General features: G+C 48.9%; 1 protein-coding gene across 1 annotated transcript in view; it reads right to left on the reverse strand.

Moving 5' to 3' along the window:
* Positions 1-4,592, reverse strand: part of GGT7 (gamma-glutamyltransferase 7) — a 51,829-nt gene extending 47,237 nt beyond the window's left edge. Inside the window, exon 1 of the mRNA XM_084848366.1 lies at positions 4,284-4,592. Within this exon, the coding sequence (XP_084704492.1) occupies positions 4,284-4,512 (229 nt within the window). The 5' untranslated portion in view covers positions 4,513-4,592. The remainder of the gene's footprint in view (positions 1-4,283) is intronic.
* Between the last annotated feature and the right edge of the window lie 10,131 nt (positions 4,593-14,723).

The following is a 14,723-nucleotide window of genomic DNA, read 5'->3' on the forward strand; positions in this document are numbered from 1 at the left end:
TTGGGTGCATAGGTTATGGGCTCATCCTAGGGGAGTCTCACTTTCAGCCTCACTTTCCACATAATAGTTGACACAGGGAAAGGAACGATGTGTGTGATTCATGTTTCAACTTTCTGGAGCTGGGCTGAACATTTTGAGCATTTCTTTATTCAACCTTTCCTTGGATAGCTGGGACAAAATGAACCTCCCCCCCCCAAAAAAAAAAAGATAATGGAGGGAGGGAGTTCTCTGAAATTTCAAGGCGCGTGCCACTTACCTTATTTAATCTTGTGAGAAGGCGGAGGGTTTTCTGGGGGGGGGGGTGTCTTGCTTTTCAAGCATTGCTCGCAGCAGATTCCCGCCAGCTGCACTCTCTGGGAGGCCTTGGCAGCAACACCACATCATGTGGCATCACATCACTCCCAAGACCCCCAGCATGTGCAACCAGTGGGAAGCTATGGAGAAAGCCTCATGCCACGGACAGCAGTACGAGGCTCTGAAAAAAGCTTCTAAAAGCAAGAAAAACATGGAAAACACCTTGGCCACCTTGTAAGGTTAAGTAAGGTAAGTGGTAACATATACACCCCACATTTTCTCTCCCCACTCCAAAGAAATCAGACTCAGGTTTTGCAAGGGTACAATATTTGAGGGAAAATGGCAGGAGGGGGGATTTTGGTTTTTACTACTTATTGTTACACGTGAAGCAGCTCTGAGAAAGAAGAGAAAAAGGGAAAGGTCAAAAAGTCTATCTGAAAATGTCAGAATTTTTACCAGAATCAGTTCATTCTGCCAACATATAAAGAGTCAGTGGGCGGTTCTCACAACATGACAGCCCAATGTGGGTTATTTAACCCTCAATGAGCCGTGGGGCGTGCCGGCCGCCATTGCGAATATGCAACCTCCAATTGCCGTGTGGTCCAAACTTGGCCATTGGGATTGTGTGAGGGTTACGCAACCTTGGCTTGTTAACCCTCGCATAACCCCCGATGGCCAGGCTCATGCGACACGACAACCCATATGGCCATGCATGTGGGGCATATTCAAATCATGCCTTGCGTGCACTGCAGCTCACCATGGCTTAAAGGTAGCAGGGTCTCCCGCACTGAAGGCATTCAAGATGGGGCTGGACAGCCACTTGTCAGGGATGCTCTGAATTGGATCCCCCCCTGCATTGAGTAGGGGGTTGGGCTCGATGGTCTGATAGGCCTCATCCAGCCTTACTATTCTATGATTCTATGAACCCCTGGTGAGCCCCAGCGTGTCATGCAAACTGGGTCGTTACGTTTTGGTGGCCTGTGTTTACAGACTGAAATCAATACAAGTTGGCTTTTGCATTGATTTTGGTCTGTTGAACATCCCATAAGAATGTAAGAAGAGCCATGCTGGATCAGACCAAGGGTCCATCCAGTCCAGCATTCTGTTCACACAGTGGCCAACCAGCTGTCAACTGGCAACCCACAAGCAGGACATGAGTGCCACAGCACCCTCCCACCCATGTTCCTCAGCAACTGGTGCACATAGGTATACTGCCTCTGGTACTGGAGGTAGCACAGAGCCATCAAGACTAGCGGCCACTGATAGCCTTCTCCTGCAGGAATTTGTCTAATCCCCTTTTAAAGCCATCCAAATTGGTGGCCATCACCACCTTGTGAATTCTCAGTCTTGCGAATTCTCTAACATGTGTCCTAATGGAGGAATTCTCGGAATATGGTGAATCAAGAGCCCTATTCAGGCATTTGCCTGAACAAGCAAGGGCTTAATATGCAGGATAACATCCATAAAACTAGTTACAAAGGGCACAATCCTGTGCATGTTTAGACAGAAAAGGGCCCTACAATTCCCAGCAAGCCCCAGCCAGCCATGGATGGTTGGGGCATGCTGGGAATTGTAGGACCTTTTTCTGTCTAAACATGCACAGGATTGTGCCCTAAGTATACCCGCCAAGTACAATCTTCCCTGCCTTCCTGTGTGATTTATGCCCAGCATTTGACTTCACAAATATACTGCCTCTGTACACTAAGGTTCTGTTTAACTATCATGAGCTATCCTCCATGTTTGCTTAATCCTTGTAAAAAAGCAATCCAAGCTGCTGGCAATGAACACCATACTATTTGCACATTGCATGAAGGAGGACTTCCTTTTGTCAGCCCCAAACCTCTGCAAATCAGCTTCATGGGGTGGCTCAGAGAACTACAATGATGAGACAGGGAGAAAGAAGGAGCACCACAATGGAAGTTTTGCTTGTTGCCTCTTTGGGCAATTGGAAACTCTACTCTGCACATTGTCCCTGTAAAACTGCATTGTAATAAACAGCAGAATCTGAAATTAGGGTGCTGTGCAGGTCTTGGCTATCTCTGCCAAATTTCCCCTGGCTCTCGCAGTATGGATCTGATGCAAAGATAGAAAGGGTAATCTGAAGTTTTGCCAAAACCTAGTAAAGCAATAGAAAACTCTACCCTTAATATACTTTCAGTGTACTCATTGGCTCTCCTCTCTGCCTCTCTCTCTGTCTCTGTCTCTCTCATCTAATCCAGTCATCTCCACCTAGTTTTCAAGCAGTAGAGAACAAAAGGATACCCACACAATAGCTCTATGCAGGCATTCAGCCTAACACCCTTACGGCTTGAATGTGTACGGAGCACAGGGTCATGCCAACCCCATGGTCCCTATCCTATTCAGCCTACCCTTCCTGTGTCAGGGTTTCCAATCACAGGGAAGATTCTAAGCATCACACCTACCAGATCAACACGGGGAGATCAGGGCTAGAAAGGTTGGGACACATATGGGGCTGGCAGGTGTGCCCCACAGTCCCTACCCACTTAACTTCTAACTGCTGAACACCTGCATAGGACCTCAGCAGGAGTCCCCAACCTCTTTGGGTTGGTGGGCACATTTGGAATTTTGGGAGAGTGTTTTGGGTGCTTTCACAAAATGACAGCTATGGGGAGCTTGCCAACTCATAAAATGGCTGCCATAGCAGGCATGGCCAGACACAAAATGCTCATTTCCAAGAAGACAAACTGGCGAGTCTTAAAAGAAAAGTAACTTGCCCGAGAACCTAAGTCCAAGGCAGAGCTCCAAAGCACAAAACTACACTTTTGAACCCCAATAAAGATGGCACTGGAGGGCAGCACTTTGCTTCACAGCAAGCTAACCTCCCAGTTAAACAAATTAATTTTTAAAATCTCAAATAAAATTAAAATCAGGAGGGACAGGGAGTCTGGCGGGTACCAAGAGAGGTGTCACAAGGCACATTGGCACCCACGGGGACCACGCTGGAAGCCCTGGGACTAAGGTCTGTCTACATTCTTTGTTGGTTGCAGTGACTAGGCTCAATAATAAACTTAGCAGCATTCTGAAGATCAAAATTTGGGGGAAGCTCATCCAGATACCCCCAACTACAGCGGGGGAGGGAGGGAAACAGAAGGAAAACCGTAAGATCCAGAAAGCTTTCTTAATCAAAATCAGGCCTTTTCAAAGGAGGTGGGAGAGTTCGGAAGATAATGAGGATGGAAGCAGACTGCTTTAGCATAAGGAAACATTCCTTGGAGAGCAATTGGGCAGCAGGTATAGTGTGTCAGCTGCAGGATTTGGAGGGAACGGGGTGCGGTGGCGCAATAAAGTTCCTTACTTTATTGCCCCCGTAGAGGAAAAGTAGTACAAGGGACCTGAAAAGGTACAGAGAATGAGATGGGGAAAGGGGGATGAATAGGAATGAAGGGAATGGGAAAGAAATGAGAAGGGAAAGGAAACAGCAGGAATGTAGAAGGAGGAGGCAGCAAAACGATACATGGGCAGAAAGATGCTCACACACAGCACCACCGCCTGATATGGGTGGGTGGGTGGGGAGAGGAGGAGGCCAAACGGGAAAAGATGGCTGCAAAGAAGTGGGGAGGCAGACGGAGGAGGGGGCAGCTCGGCTGGGGGAGGCAGAGGAGGGGCAGCCGGGGAGGTCAGCTGCACCGTGGCGAGGGATGCAGGGGTGGCTGCACCGCGGAAAGGGCCCTGTGCTGATGCCAGGTGCTTCTGGGTGGGGAGGAGGAGGAGGAGGAAGGAATGACGCAGGAGGGGGCATCCGGAGAGCAAGAGGCTGAAGGAGAGATGCGGGGCGCGGGACAGTGCGGTGGGAGGGGACGCTCGGGGGCCAGACGGATGGCGAAAGGCTGGAAGCCACGGGGGTGGGCGGGAGGTCGGGGGATGGCGCATGGACGGAGTCGTGGCTGGCTGCATGGTCGGATGGAGGATGCAGGGACCAGGCAGGCAGGCAGGCAGGCAGGCGGGGGTCCGTCCGCTTCCGCTCTCACCGGTGTCCTGCTCTGCCAGGAACGCATCTTCCTCCTTCCTGGAGCGCAGGCAGCTCTCGGCGGCGGCGCTGGCGCTGCCCGCCTCCTCCTCGGGCAACCGGGGGAAGCTGGTGATGCTCATGTAGTCCACGGGCGAGTAGGCGCCCAGGCTGCTCTGCTGGCTCGCCTCCTTCTCGGCAGCCCCTGCAGCCGAGGCGGCGCCTCCCGCTCCTGCCGCCGCCGCCGCCATCCCGCTCGCGCCTCCCCGGCCAGGCGAGCAGGTTCGCCGCCCGCCCGCTCGCCCGCTCAGCCGCGGATCCTGCTCCGGAAGTGACTGGGTGAAGAGGCCCGGCAGGAGGCAGGCGCGGGGCGAGCGGAGCAGGTGCCTGGAGAGGAAGGGGAGGGGGGGAGGGAGGCGAGGGCGGCGGCGGCGCTTGGCCGACGGAGAGCCGTGGGCGCGGAGCCGGGGGCCTCCCTCCCTGCTGCTCCCCGTGGCCTGGTGCCCGCACAAACCGTCCCCAAGGGTGCGCGCTTGTTTGGCCAGTGATCTCACAGCCCCATCCAATGCAGCCGGAAGGCGTTGTTCAAATGGTCACCTGTATGGGCTCTGCTTTGGGAGTTTTGTGGGACAGGAGGACTTTGGCTCAAAGGCCCGATGCAAGGGCGCATTTCAGTGGGGCGGCAGCCATCCCAAATGGCTACTGCATGGTTAGGGCTCCACACTGCTGCAGGAAGGTTCGAATCCGCGTCCCGTGTATGCAAGGCCACGGGTCAGCGTCATCAAGGACCTGCTGAGGCCGAAGCCCATCAAGGGGACCACTGCCAACCCCTTGAGCTGCCAGGCTCAGTGCCTACCCCGACCCCTGGAAACCTGGAGCTGGCCCTGCATTTGCGTCAGTCTAAAGCATATCACAGAAGTATCCATATCGGCATTGCCAGCCCCCAAGGAAGGAACAGTCACGATGACTTCCCAGTGTGAGCTGATAGGCCCGTGTGGGAAGGGGATTCAGACATTCTCATAACCACATGGAGCCCTAGCCACACAGCTGTGATTCCAAGGAGCAACCGTGCCGCTGATGGAATGTATCAGTTAGGCCCAAGAGATACCTAGAGGAGGGGAGAAGTGACTGTTTAAACTGATGGCACCGTCACTCTGCTTCGTTCCTGGGATTTTATGGGGGATCCAAACAACGTCTTCCACTCATAACATTACTGTGTTTTCCCACTACTTCTTCCATCTTCTCTGTTACCGTAGAAAATTGGTTAAAGGGAAAGGGCATAGCAGGACCAGGCCTTTTCATTAGCGGTGCTAAAACTCAAAGATGTGGACATAGGATTCCCAGGCAAGGTTCCATCCAAGCAATGGCCAGATCCAGACCTGCTTAGTTTCAGCAAGGCTGCTGCAGCAGGGAGGGACCATAGCTCAGTAAGAGGGGCTATAGCTCAGTGGTAGAGCACATGGTTGGCATGTAGAAGATCTGGGTTCAATCCCCAGCATCTCCTGGTAGGGCTAGAAAAGAATCCAGCCTGAAACCCTGGAGAGCCGCTGCCCGTCAGTGTCGACAACACCAGGCTAGGCGAACCAGTGGTCTGACTCCGTCTAAGGCAGCTCCCGATGTTCCCGCATGCTTTCGGCTCACAGTCTTTTTAGATGCACACATGCATCCCTGTGCATAGAAATCTAGATTCAGGGACAAAGGTTCTAGTATAGCCTTCTCCCTGCCATGTTAGGGTTTTCTCCCGATGTTTTCTCCCGATGTTCCTGTATGCTTTCGGCTCACAGTCTTTTTAGATGCACACATGCATCCCTGTGCATAGAAATCTAGATTCAGGGACAAAGGTTCTAGTATAGCCTTCTCCCTGCCATGTTAGGGTTTTCTCCCGATGTTTTCTCCCAATGTTCCTGTATGCTTTCGGCTCACAGTCTTTTTAGATGCACACATGCATCCCTGTGCATAGAAATCTAGATTCAGGGACAAAGGTTCTAGTATAGCCTTCTCCCTGCCATGTTAGGGTTTTCTCCCCAACATGTGCAGGGATACCTTTTTAGATAATATAAAAGAAGCCTATAGCTGTAGGGCTATAAATGTACTAGCCTCAGTCCATCACCAACAACACTAGGGGTGTGCGAAACACCCCGTTTCGGCTGGCAGTCCGTGGGGGGGGGGAGGCAAACTGTCCCTCCCCCCCCCCCCGGAATCCTCCCTGGCTGGCTTCACTCTGCTCCGCGGCAAGGCCATGGAGCCACTGGCCAGGGCCGGCCGCAGCCGGACTTCTGGCCATGGCCGGGCTGCGGCCACAAATGGCGGCCGCTACACCAGCTGCCATTTGCATCCCTGCCAAGCCGTGATAGGCTACATAGATACTTACGTAGCCTATCATGGCTTGGCAGGGATGCAAATGGCGGCTGGCGTAGTGGCTGCCATTTGCGGCCGCAGCCCAGAAGCAGCCGGAAGACAACCCGGAGCCGCCGCCGCTGCCAGGTAAGTCCGTTCAGGGGGGGATTTTGGGGGGTGGCGGGGGGTAGTCCATTCCGCTACGCACTCTGGGGGGCCAGATTCTAAAGAATCCGGCCTCACTGGAGTCCGTGGCGGAATTCTCCAACATCCCTAAACAACACACTATCCTATCCCCCTGAAACAGATGGGCTCTCTAAAGTATTTGAAGGGATACTTTTTTAAAGAGAATGTGTAGCATACACAACCAACAGATCGTGTTGTTAAAATGTTCCTGGATTGTACCACTTCAAACTGCAGGGAACAGTGATGATAGTGAGAGAGTATTGCATAGTTAAACGCTCGTGTGTGTGTGTTGGGGCGGGGGGGGGGGAGACGGTATCTCCGCACATATCAGGGAGAAAGGTAGGCTAGACCCTTTCTCCTTGACATCTAGATTTCTATGCACAGGGGAGTGTGTGTGTGTGTTACCTGTTTTCTGTAAAGACCCTGCATATCAGAGTAGATGTGTGCTCCAGTGATGGAAAAGAGGAATACATAGCCTGAAAAGAACTAAATTATAATGGTTCAGCCAGGATACTTCCAGATGGAGGGCTCCTAGTGCTAGCAATCATAAGAATATAAGATCATAAGAACAGCCATGCTGGATCAGACCAAGGGTCCATCTAGTCCAACATTCTGATCACACACTGGCCATCCAGCTGTTGACAGAAACCCACAAGCAGGACACGAGTGCAACAGCACCCCACCCATGTTCCCCAGTAACTGGTGCACATAGGCATATTACCTCTGGTACTGGAGGTACCACATAGCCATCAAAACTAGTAGCCATTGATAGCCTTCTTCTCCAGGAATTTGTCCAACCCCCTTTTAAAGCCATCCAAATTGGTGGCCATCACTACATCCTGTGGTAGCAAATTCCATCATTTAATGATGCGCTGTGTCAAGAAGTACTTCCTTTTATCTGTCCTGAATCTCCTGCCACTCAGCTTCATGGGATGACTGGGTTCTAGTATTATGAGAGAGGAAGAAAAAAGTATCCCTATCCACATTCCCCGCACCATACATAGTTTTGTACACCTCTGTCATGTCTTCCCTTACCCTCCTTTTTTCCAAGTTAAACAATCAAAACACATTGTGCACTGGTTGCATCTTTTCCCCCTTAACAGATATTTTTCTGGTAACAAAAAAGACAGAAGAAGCAGTGGGAAAACATGGGAGGGTTACACATGAAAAATGACATCTGGGGCCCTCATAAAATTCTGTGTTTGAGGCAAGGTGATTACACAATAAAAAGCCTTGTCTGGAAACACCCCCAAGTAGTACAGTGAATTGTTATAGTGGCAGGGGACAGCCTTAGCCACTTAAAAAAAAAAAAGGTTACATGAGTGCTCTTGCATGACTACTCTAATGTAGGAACATCCAGTCTAAATGTTTTAAAGTGTTGATCTGCTATTAAACTACGGTAAAGAAAGAGCTGTAGGAGCCCACTAGTTCCCTCAAACACTAAATAAGTAGGCGGTCAATTAATTTTGAAACATTGCCACATAATTACAAACATAAATGAATGGGAACAATTTTGGCCTTGGATTTCTGTTACCTTAGAATTTTCAAAGTTTTAATTTTAAATATATTCTGTGTTTTCTGATGCAGACAATGTTCTGTCTAGTCTTTTTTATTCAGATTTTCTAGCTTGCCCTATCTCAGAGGCAGCAAGGCAGGTTGCAATAAGTTAAAAAATATACACACGTGATGCCCAATTAAAACCAGCTAAACCAATAAAACGACTAAAGGTAAAATCCCAGACCCATACAGGCTTGGTCCTAGGCTGTAATTGCCTGTCCAATTAAGGGTGCAATCCTATGGAGATAGTTGTCAGCCTCCAAACTCAGAGGCTGATGACTATCCAATGCAGGGTGGCCAGAATACAGAGACGATTCATCCATGCTCAGCTGGCCTGCATTTTTGACTGAGGCAAGTTCGCCTGTCTAGCCAGGGAGCTTTGGAGCAGGATGGGGGGAGGCTGGGAGGCGCATAGGAAGCTGCATAATACAGCTTCCATGGTCTCCTCCCCTTCCCGCCCTCAGGACTGCCCCCTTTTTCCCATCTCCACACTCCGTTTCCAAGCACAGAGATGTAGGCAGCACGGAGAGAACTGCTGGCTATGAGGGCGTGGAGGAGGGGACGGGGAATGCAGTTTCTGGGAACCAAGGTCAGAGCCCTGGCTCCGAACTTGGTTCCATGAAGCTGCAAAGTCCTATGGCCCTCTACACAGTGTCTAGTGGCCATAGGATTGCTCCCTTCAAGGTTTTACAGTGTGTCCAAGAAAAGGCTTTGGCTAGACAAATCTATGGCCATTAAATCACCTGTAAGTTTATTTACCTTGTATGCAGGGCCGACCGTACCATTAGGCAGAGTGAGGCAGTTGCCTCAGGCCGCAGATGGTGGGAGGTGGCAGCAAGGTGTTGGAGGAGAGAGAGCTGTGGGCCACGCACCCTGCCCTGTGCCCCTTAAACCAGCCTGCTACCTTCATTTGTGGTGGATGATACTGTCCCATTGCCAGTGTCAAAGAAAGATTCAAGTGCCAGTCCAGCCAGCGTTTGTACACAGAACGGAAGGGGGCACCATCTTGTCCTTTGCCTCAGGCAGCAAAATGTCTTAAACCAGCCCCACTTGTATGCCCATGGAGGTGCAGGCACACAGGGGCTACTCTTCTAAATGTGGAACACTGCCAGGGGTGAAACCCTGTGTTTGGGTAAAACATTTCCCTTAAAGAAGAGAATAGGAAGCCCCAGTGAGATTGTGGGGCAGTCATCTGAATGTGGCCACTAGAATCTGGTGTTATCCCATGAAACTGATTGGTGGGAGATTCAAGGCAGATAAGAGGAAGTACGTCTTTACACAGCACATAGTCAGCCTGTGGAATTCAGTACCACAAGACGTAGTGATGTCTGCCACCTTGAACGGCTTTAAAAAGGAATCAGACAATTTCATGGAGGAGAAAGCTATTAATACTGGCTAGTTCGGATGGCCATATATATTACCTTCAGTATCAGAGGCAGAATGTCTCTCAATATTAGCTGCTGGAGAACACCAGCAGGAGGGTGAACTCAGGTCCTGTTACAGGCTTCCCATGGGAATCTGCTTGGCCAGCATGGGAAACAGGATGCTGGACTAGATAGGCCTTCGTATGTAATCTTAAGACTGCCTGTTACATTAAAAAAAAAAAAAAATCATCCATACCAGCCCTTGGCTTCATATCCAAAGAGCCATCGGAGTGGCCTTGCTTCCCCGATACTGACGCAACATTGCACCAGTGGGGAGATGATGTACAGCAGGAAAGGGAGCACAGGACTTTATACAGGGAATTGAAGCAGAACTGATCAGGTCCCTTACAAACACGCAATGCTGCTTAAGTTCAGCATGAGCCTCTACGTATACCATAACAGCTACAATGGCACCATAGGACTAGGCTTCTGCTTTTGGTGAGCCAGTGATTGGGTTCGCATGGCAAGCTAACCTATCATGGGTGACTGCCCACAATGGGTTAGCATGCCATGCAAACCCAGACCATTCTTATCAGGGTGGGTTGTTTATCTCAAATAACCCATCCTGATACCCAACGAATTTGCAGTAGGGGTTGTGTTACCCACAATGGGTGGGCGTGTTGTATGAACCCAGGCATCCCAACCCATTGTGGGTAAAGGACAGCGGGCAGCAAGCCGCTCAGCAAGAGCAACAGAAACCCCTGCCGCTCTTGCTGAGTGGGCCTGCAATCTCCATTCGCAATTGCGGCCAAGCCACTGCCCACGCCCTTTCCCCCTTGCCAGTGACAGCAATGGTGACCAAATGGAAGGGCTGTCACACACACCCTTTGCCCCTGCAAAGCCCCCCTTCCCAGATCCAATCTCGATCTTGATCATGGTTGGAGCCCTTTTAAAAAAATTTCCTGGCCCCATTTGTGTGCAAAAACGGGTTGGGGAATTTTTTTCCAGAGTTCCTCATGCCTGGGGAATGTGCACAAATGTGTTTTTTTATTATTGAAAAGTGCCCCATGCTGAAAATTGGATGGGGGGAATCCAGACCCCCACCCTGGGACCTTTAAACAGGGTGCTTAAAATCCCAAGGCAACCCTATGGAGATGGATTTCTGCCCCTCCCCCCCACCATTTTCGGCACAGGGGTGCTTTAAAAAAATGTTTTTTTAAAAAAACATTTATGCACATTCCTGAGCTCAGGGAAGTTCAAAAACATTTTCCTGGTCCTGTTTTTGTGCAATTTCCCAGAGGAAATTTTTTTTAAGGGTTCTGACTCCAATCAAGATCACAATTGGTGCCTGGAAGGGGGACCTGGCAGCAAACAAGATGCGTCTGCCACCAGGTCCCCTGAGATGCTGGGTGGAGGACTGAGGGGGAGGGAGGAGTGACAAGGGGGCAAATAAGCCACGCACCGTGGGTTGTTTGCCTGATCGTCTGGTGGGTGTGCTAACCACACAGGGTGGGTTGTTTGCAGAACAACCCACCCTGCATGGCTAGTCACCCATCATGGGCTAGTGTGTCACGTGAACGCGCCCAGTGTGTGGCATAACAGTTAAAGAGTCAGACTAGGGCTGTGGAAATCCAGATTCAAATCCCAGCTCAGAATTTGAATCCTGCATTGAGCAGGGGGTTGGACTCGATGGTCTTATAGGCCCCTTCAAACGCTACTATTCTATGATTCTATGAAGCTCATTGGTTGATCTTGAGCCTGGCACTATTAGTGTAACCTACCTCACAGGGTTGTTATGAAGATAAAACAGTAGAGGAAAAGCCATGTATACCACCCAGACCTCCTTGCAGGAAGGGTGGGATATACATGTAATATGTAATACAAAAAATGGTGGCCTGGGCTTCTGCTGGCTTACTAGCTGCAATCTGGAACACAAAGAAGCAATACTAAGCGGAAGCCCCCCCTTTGTTTCCTTTTTTTCCATTTGACCTAGGTGCCTGACCCTTTGATTTATGTCCTGAGTCATCTAATCTTCATCTCAAAGGCGTAATGTGAAAAAATCATAAAAATAGAGAGGCACTGAGAAATTTCCCCATGGAAACGACAATATTTGCAAGACAAAGTCATGACTAACAAGGAGCTCCTATGTCGCCTCAACATAGATGTAACCTTACTGAGTTCATACTTATGTAACTCCAAAACACACACACGCAACCAGTTCAGCTAATTATTGTTTGCAGTAGCTTCATTCTGCCTCATTCGCCTTGGTTGGTGCATTATGTTCTGTTGGGTGCATATAATTGCGTCAACCGTGGAGAATCAGGTCATTTGGAGCAGGAGCATTTTGGACACACCAAAGATCTTTCCCCGTAAGATACGGTTACATGTGCCCCCTGCTTCCCTGATGGTGAGAATTTCCAGGTGTGCAGCACTTACCTGGGGCTTGGTTTCCTCTGGAAGGAGAAATAACTGGAGGATTAAGGAGTTTCTGTAATATTTAAGTTTATTTACAAATATACAAGGTGTGCAAAGGTGGGAGGAAAAGCTTAATACTTCTGCAACAGCAAAACCCACTGCTCCCAGCTACAATGGTGCAGCCAGGGCTGGACCTTGGGACCACACAGAGTGTGGCAGGTGATGAGGGAAGCAGAAGCAAGCTCCATTTTATTCCCGCAGTCATGATGGCGCTATGATTTAAGTAGTTTAAAATGCAACACTGGACATGCGCAGAGTAAATTTTTATCAGGGTTTGCAAAAACTTCTGTCGTTCTGAAGTATTAGGAATGTAGAAGCAGTTGTAAAGCATGGAGCAGTGGTTGGAGGGCAAAGAGAAATATTATTTGCGTGCTTCACAACAGAAGTAATATACATGGCTGTCTATAGGGAGCCCTCCTAAGATCTTTTAAGTCCAGGGCCTAAAATCACCTAGCTGCACCACTGTTCATGTCAGATCCCTAGAGAGAAGCTCACCTGCATCCCCATATGCTGTTAGTTTACAGAGCTCAAAAACTCAGTTCCGCCATCTCTGCCTTTTTCTCTGTGGCTGCTTTCCGATGAGTGCAAGCCATGGGTTGTGGTATGGGTAAGATACCATTCCTGCCAAGCACCGCGCCTGGTTCCTGTCCACTAGTTTCTCAATACGAATGCATAATTCTATGCACTTTTATTATGTGTCCCCATACTCACTTTTTTTCCTAAGCTAAAACACCGCAAACACCAAAACCTTTCTTCTAAGGGAATGGCTCAGGCCACCTTTCTCACTTCCGTTGCCCTTTTCTGCACCTTTTCTGGTTCTACAATATCCTTTATGAGGTTGGTGACCAGAACTGTGCACAGTATTCCAAGTGTGGCCATGCCATAGATTGCTATATAAATACACTGGCCAGGTTTGTACGATCATGGTGGGGGAAATAAGAGATGGTGGCTTATTTCCCCTACTGTGTGTACCAGTCGCATCCCGGGGGGATTTGCACAATTGGTCTCGCCAGTACAGCTTGCTGTGTTGTGTGAACCCAGCAGAGTGGCTCGCTGCTGTGGTTGACAAGACACCCAGAACCCTAAAACAGCCCATGGGTTCTGGGTGGCTTGTTAACCATGGCAACATGCCACCCTCGCCAGGTTCACATGACATGGCAAGCCATGCCGGCAAGGATAATTATGCAAATCCCCCCGGCACACAACCGACACTGTAGCTTATTTCCCCCACCTTGATTGTGTGAATGGGGTCATTACGATATTGGCAATTTTATTTTTGCTCCTCTCCTAATGATCCTCAACATGGAGTTTGTCCTTTTCACAGCAACCACACACTGGGTTGGCGTTTTCATCGAGCGATCTACCACAGCCCCAAGATCCCTTCCCTGGTCGTACTTCCACTTTTGAACTATGATGGCACTAGCATTTATTCTGCAGCAGTAGTGTGATCACTGTACTAGTATAGTGGCGACGGGGAAGATGCCTTGCTGCCTTGAGGTGAGGCATACAGAAGTCTGGAAAGCCTCTTTGCGCCTCTTAAATCAGGGAGTGGGAGGGATGGAGTGAGCACACACACACATTGTTAAGCACTTTGCACATTGAAAGTGCGTATTTGTTGCTGTGGTTTAAAAGTAGTGTTGGTCTCATTTCCAAGGATGTGATCATAAGTTAAGACATGTTAATGTTGTTCTGTATTTTTAAAATCCACCCTGGAGGCTGTCCTGCTACACAAAAGGCAGGACACACCCTTGGTGCTATTTATAAAAACCACAAAGCAGGCTCTTTACAGCAACTGACAAACCAGACACCAGATCCCTTCCTAGGCCAGGTAAGCAAAGTTCTGCTTCATGGAGTTATGTGACATCAATTGATAGGATAGACGATTTTTCTGTGTAATCAGTGAAAAAAGTATAAAGGCAAGAAATTGGTAACTGGTTTTTCCTAATTATTGTGAGTTTTAGGCCAATTTGGATATAACAAAAGGCAGGCAGAAAGAGAGAGAGAGAGAGAGAAAGAAAGAAAGATCCCTACCAGCATTAACTATAATATAATAATTACAGTTTGGGGCGAAACAGTCAAACAAAAATACTTCCCTAAAAATCAAAATACAAAATGTATTACAATGCCATTAAAATCCAATTATGATCTTTGTTTCAATATTTTAGAAAATGGGAAGTTTTCTGGATATAGCCTTTGGGATTTCTTAGTGTAGAATTCCTATTTTCTAATCCTGGTTTATATTTACTGCATTTATATAAATAATGCATTCCATGTCTCTTATAGATTACCATGAAATAAGTTCAGAAATTAGGAAATAATTCGATTTACAATAGCCAGTGGAAATAATTTGTCACATGCCATTGTTTTGCTCAGTTTGGCAGGAATTTTGTGGACAAAGTTAACTTTCGGTTCTGTAATGGGGGGGGGGGACTCTGCAAAAATGAGGTTGTATAAAAGTTCTGAACTAAGCAGTCATTGATTTCTTGAATCAGGTCAAGTGGGTTGCTGCCACAGTACTCTTTGTTGTCAGAACTACTGCTTTT

This window comes from Heloderma suspectum, chromosome 4, assembly GCF_057233095.1.
Source record: "Heloderma suspectum isolate Gila_16-S chromosome 4, 16-S_ref, whole genome shotgun sequence".
NCBI classification, from domain to species: Eukaryota; Metazoa; Chordata; class Lepidosauria; order Squamata; family Helodermatidae; genus Heloderma; species Heloderma suspectum.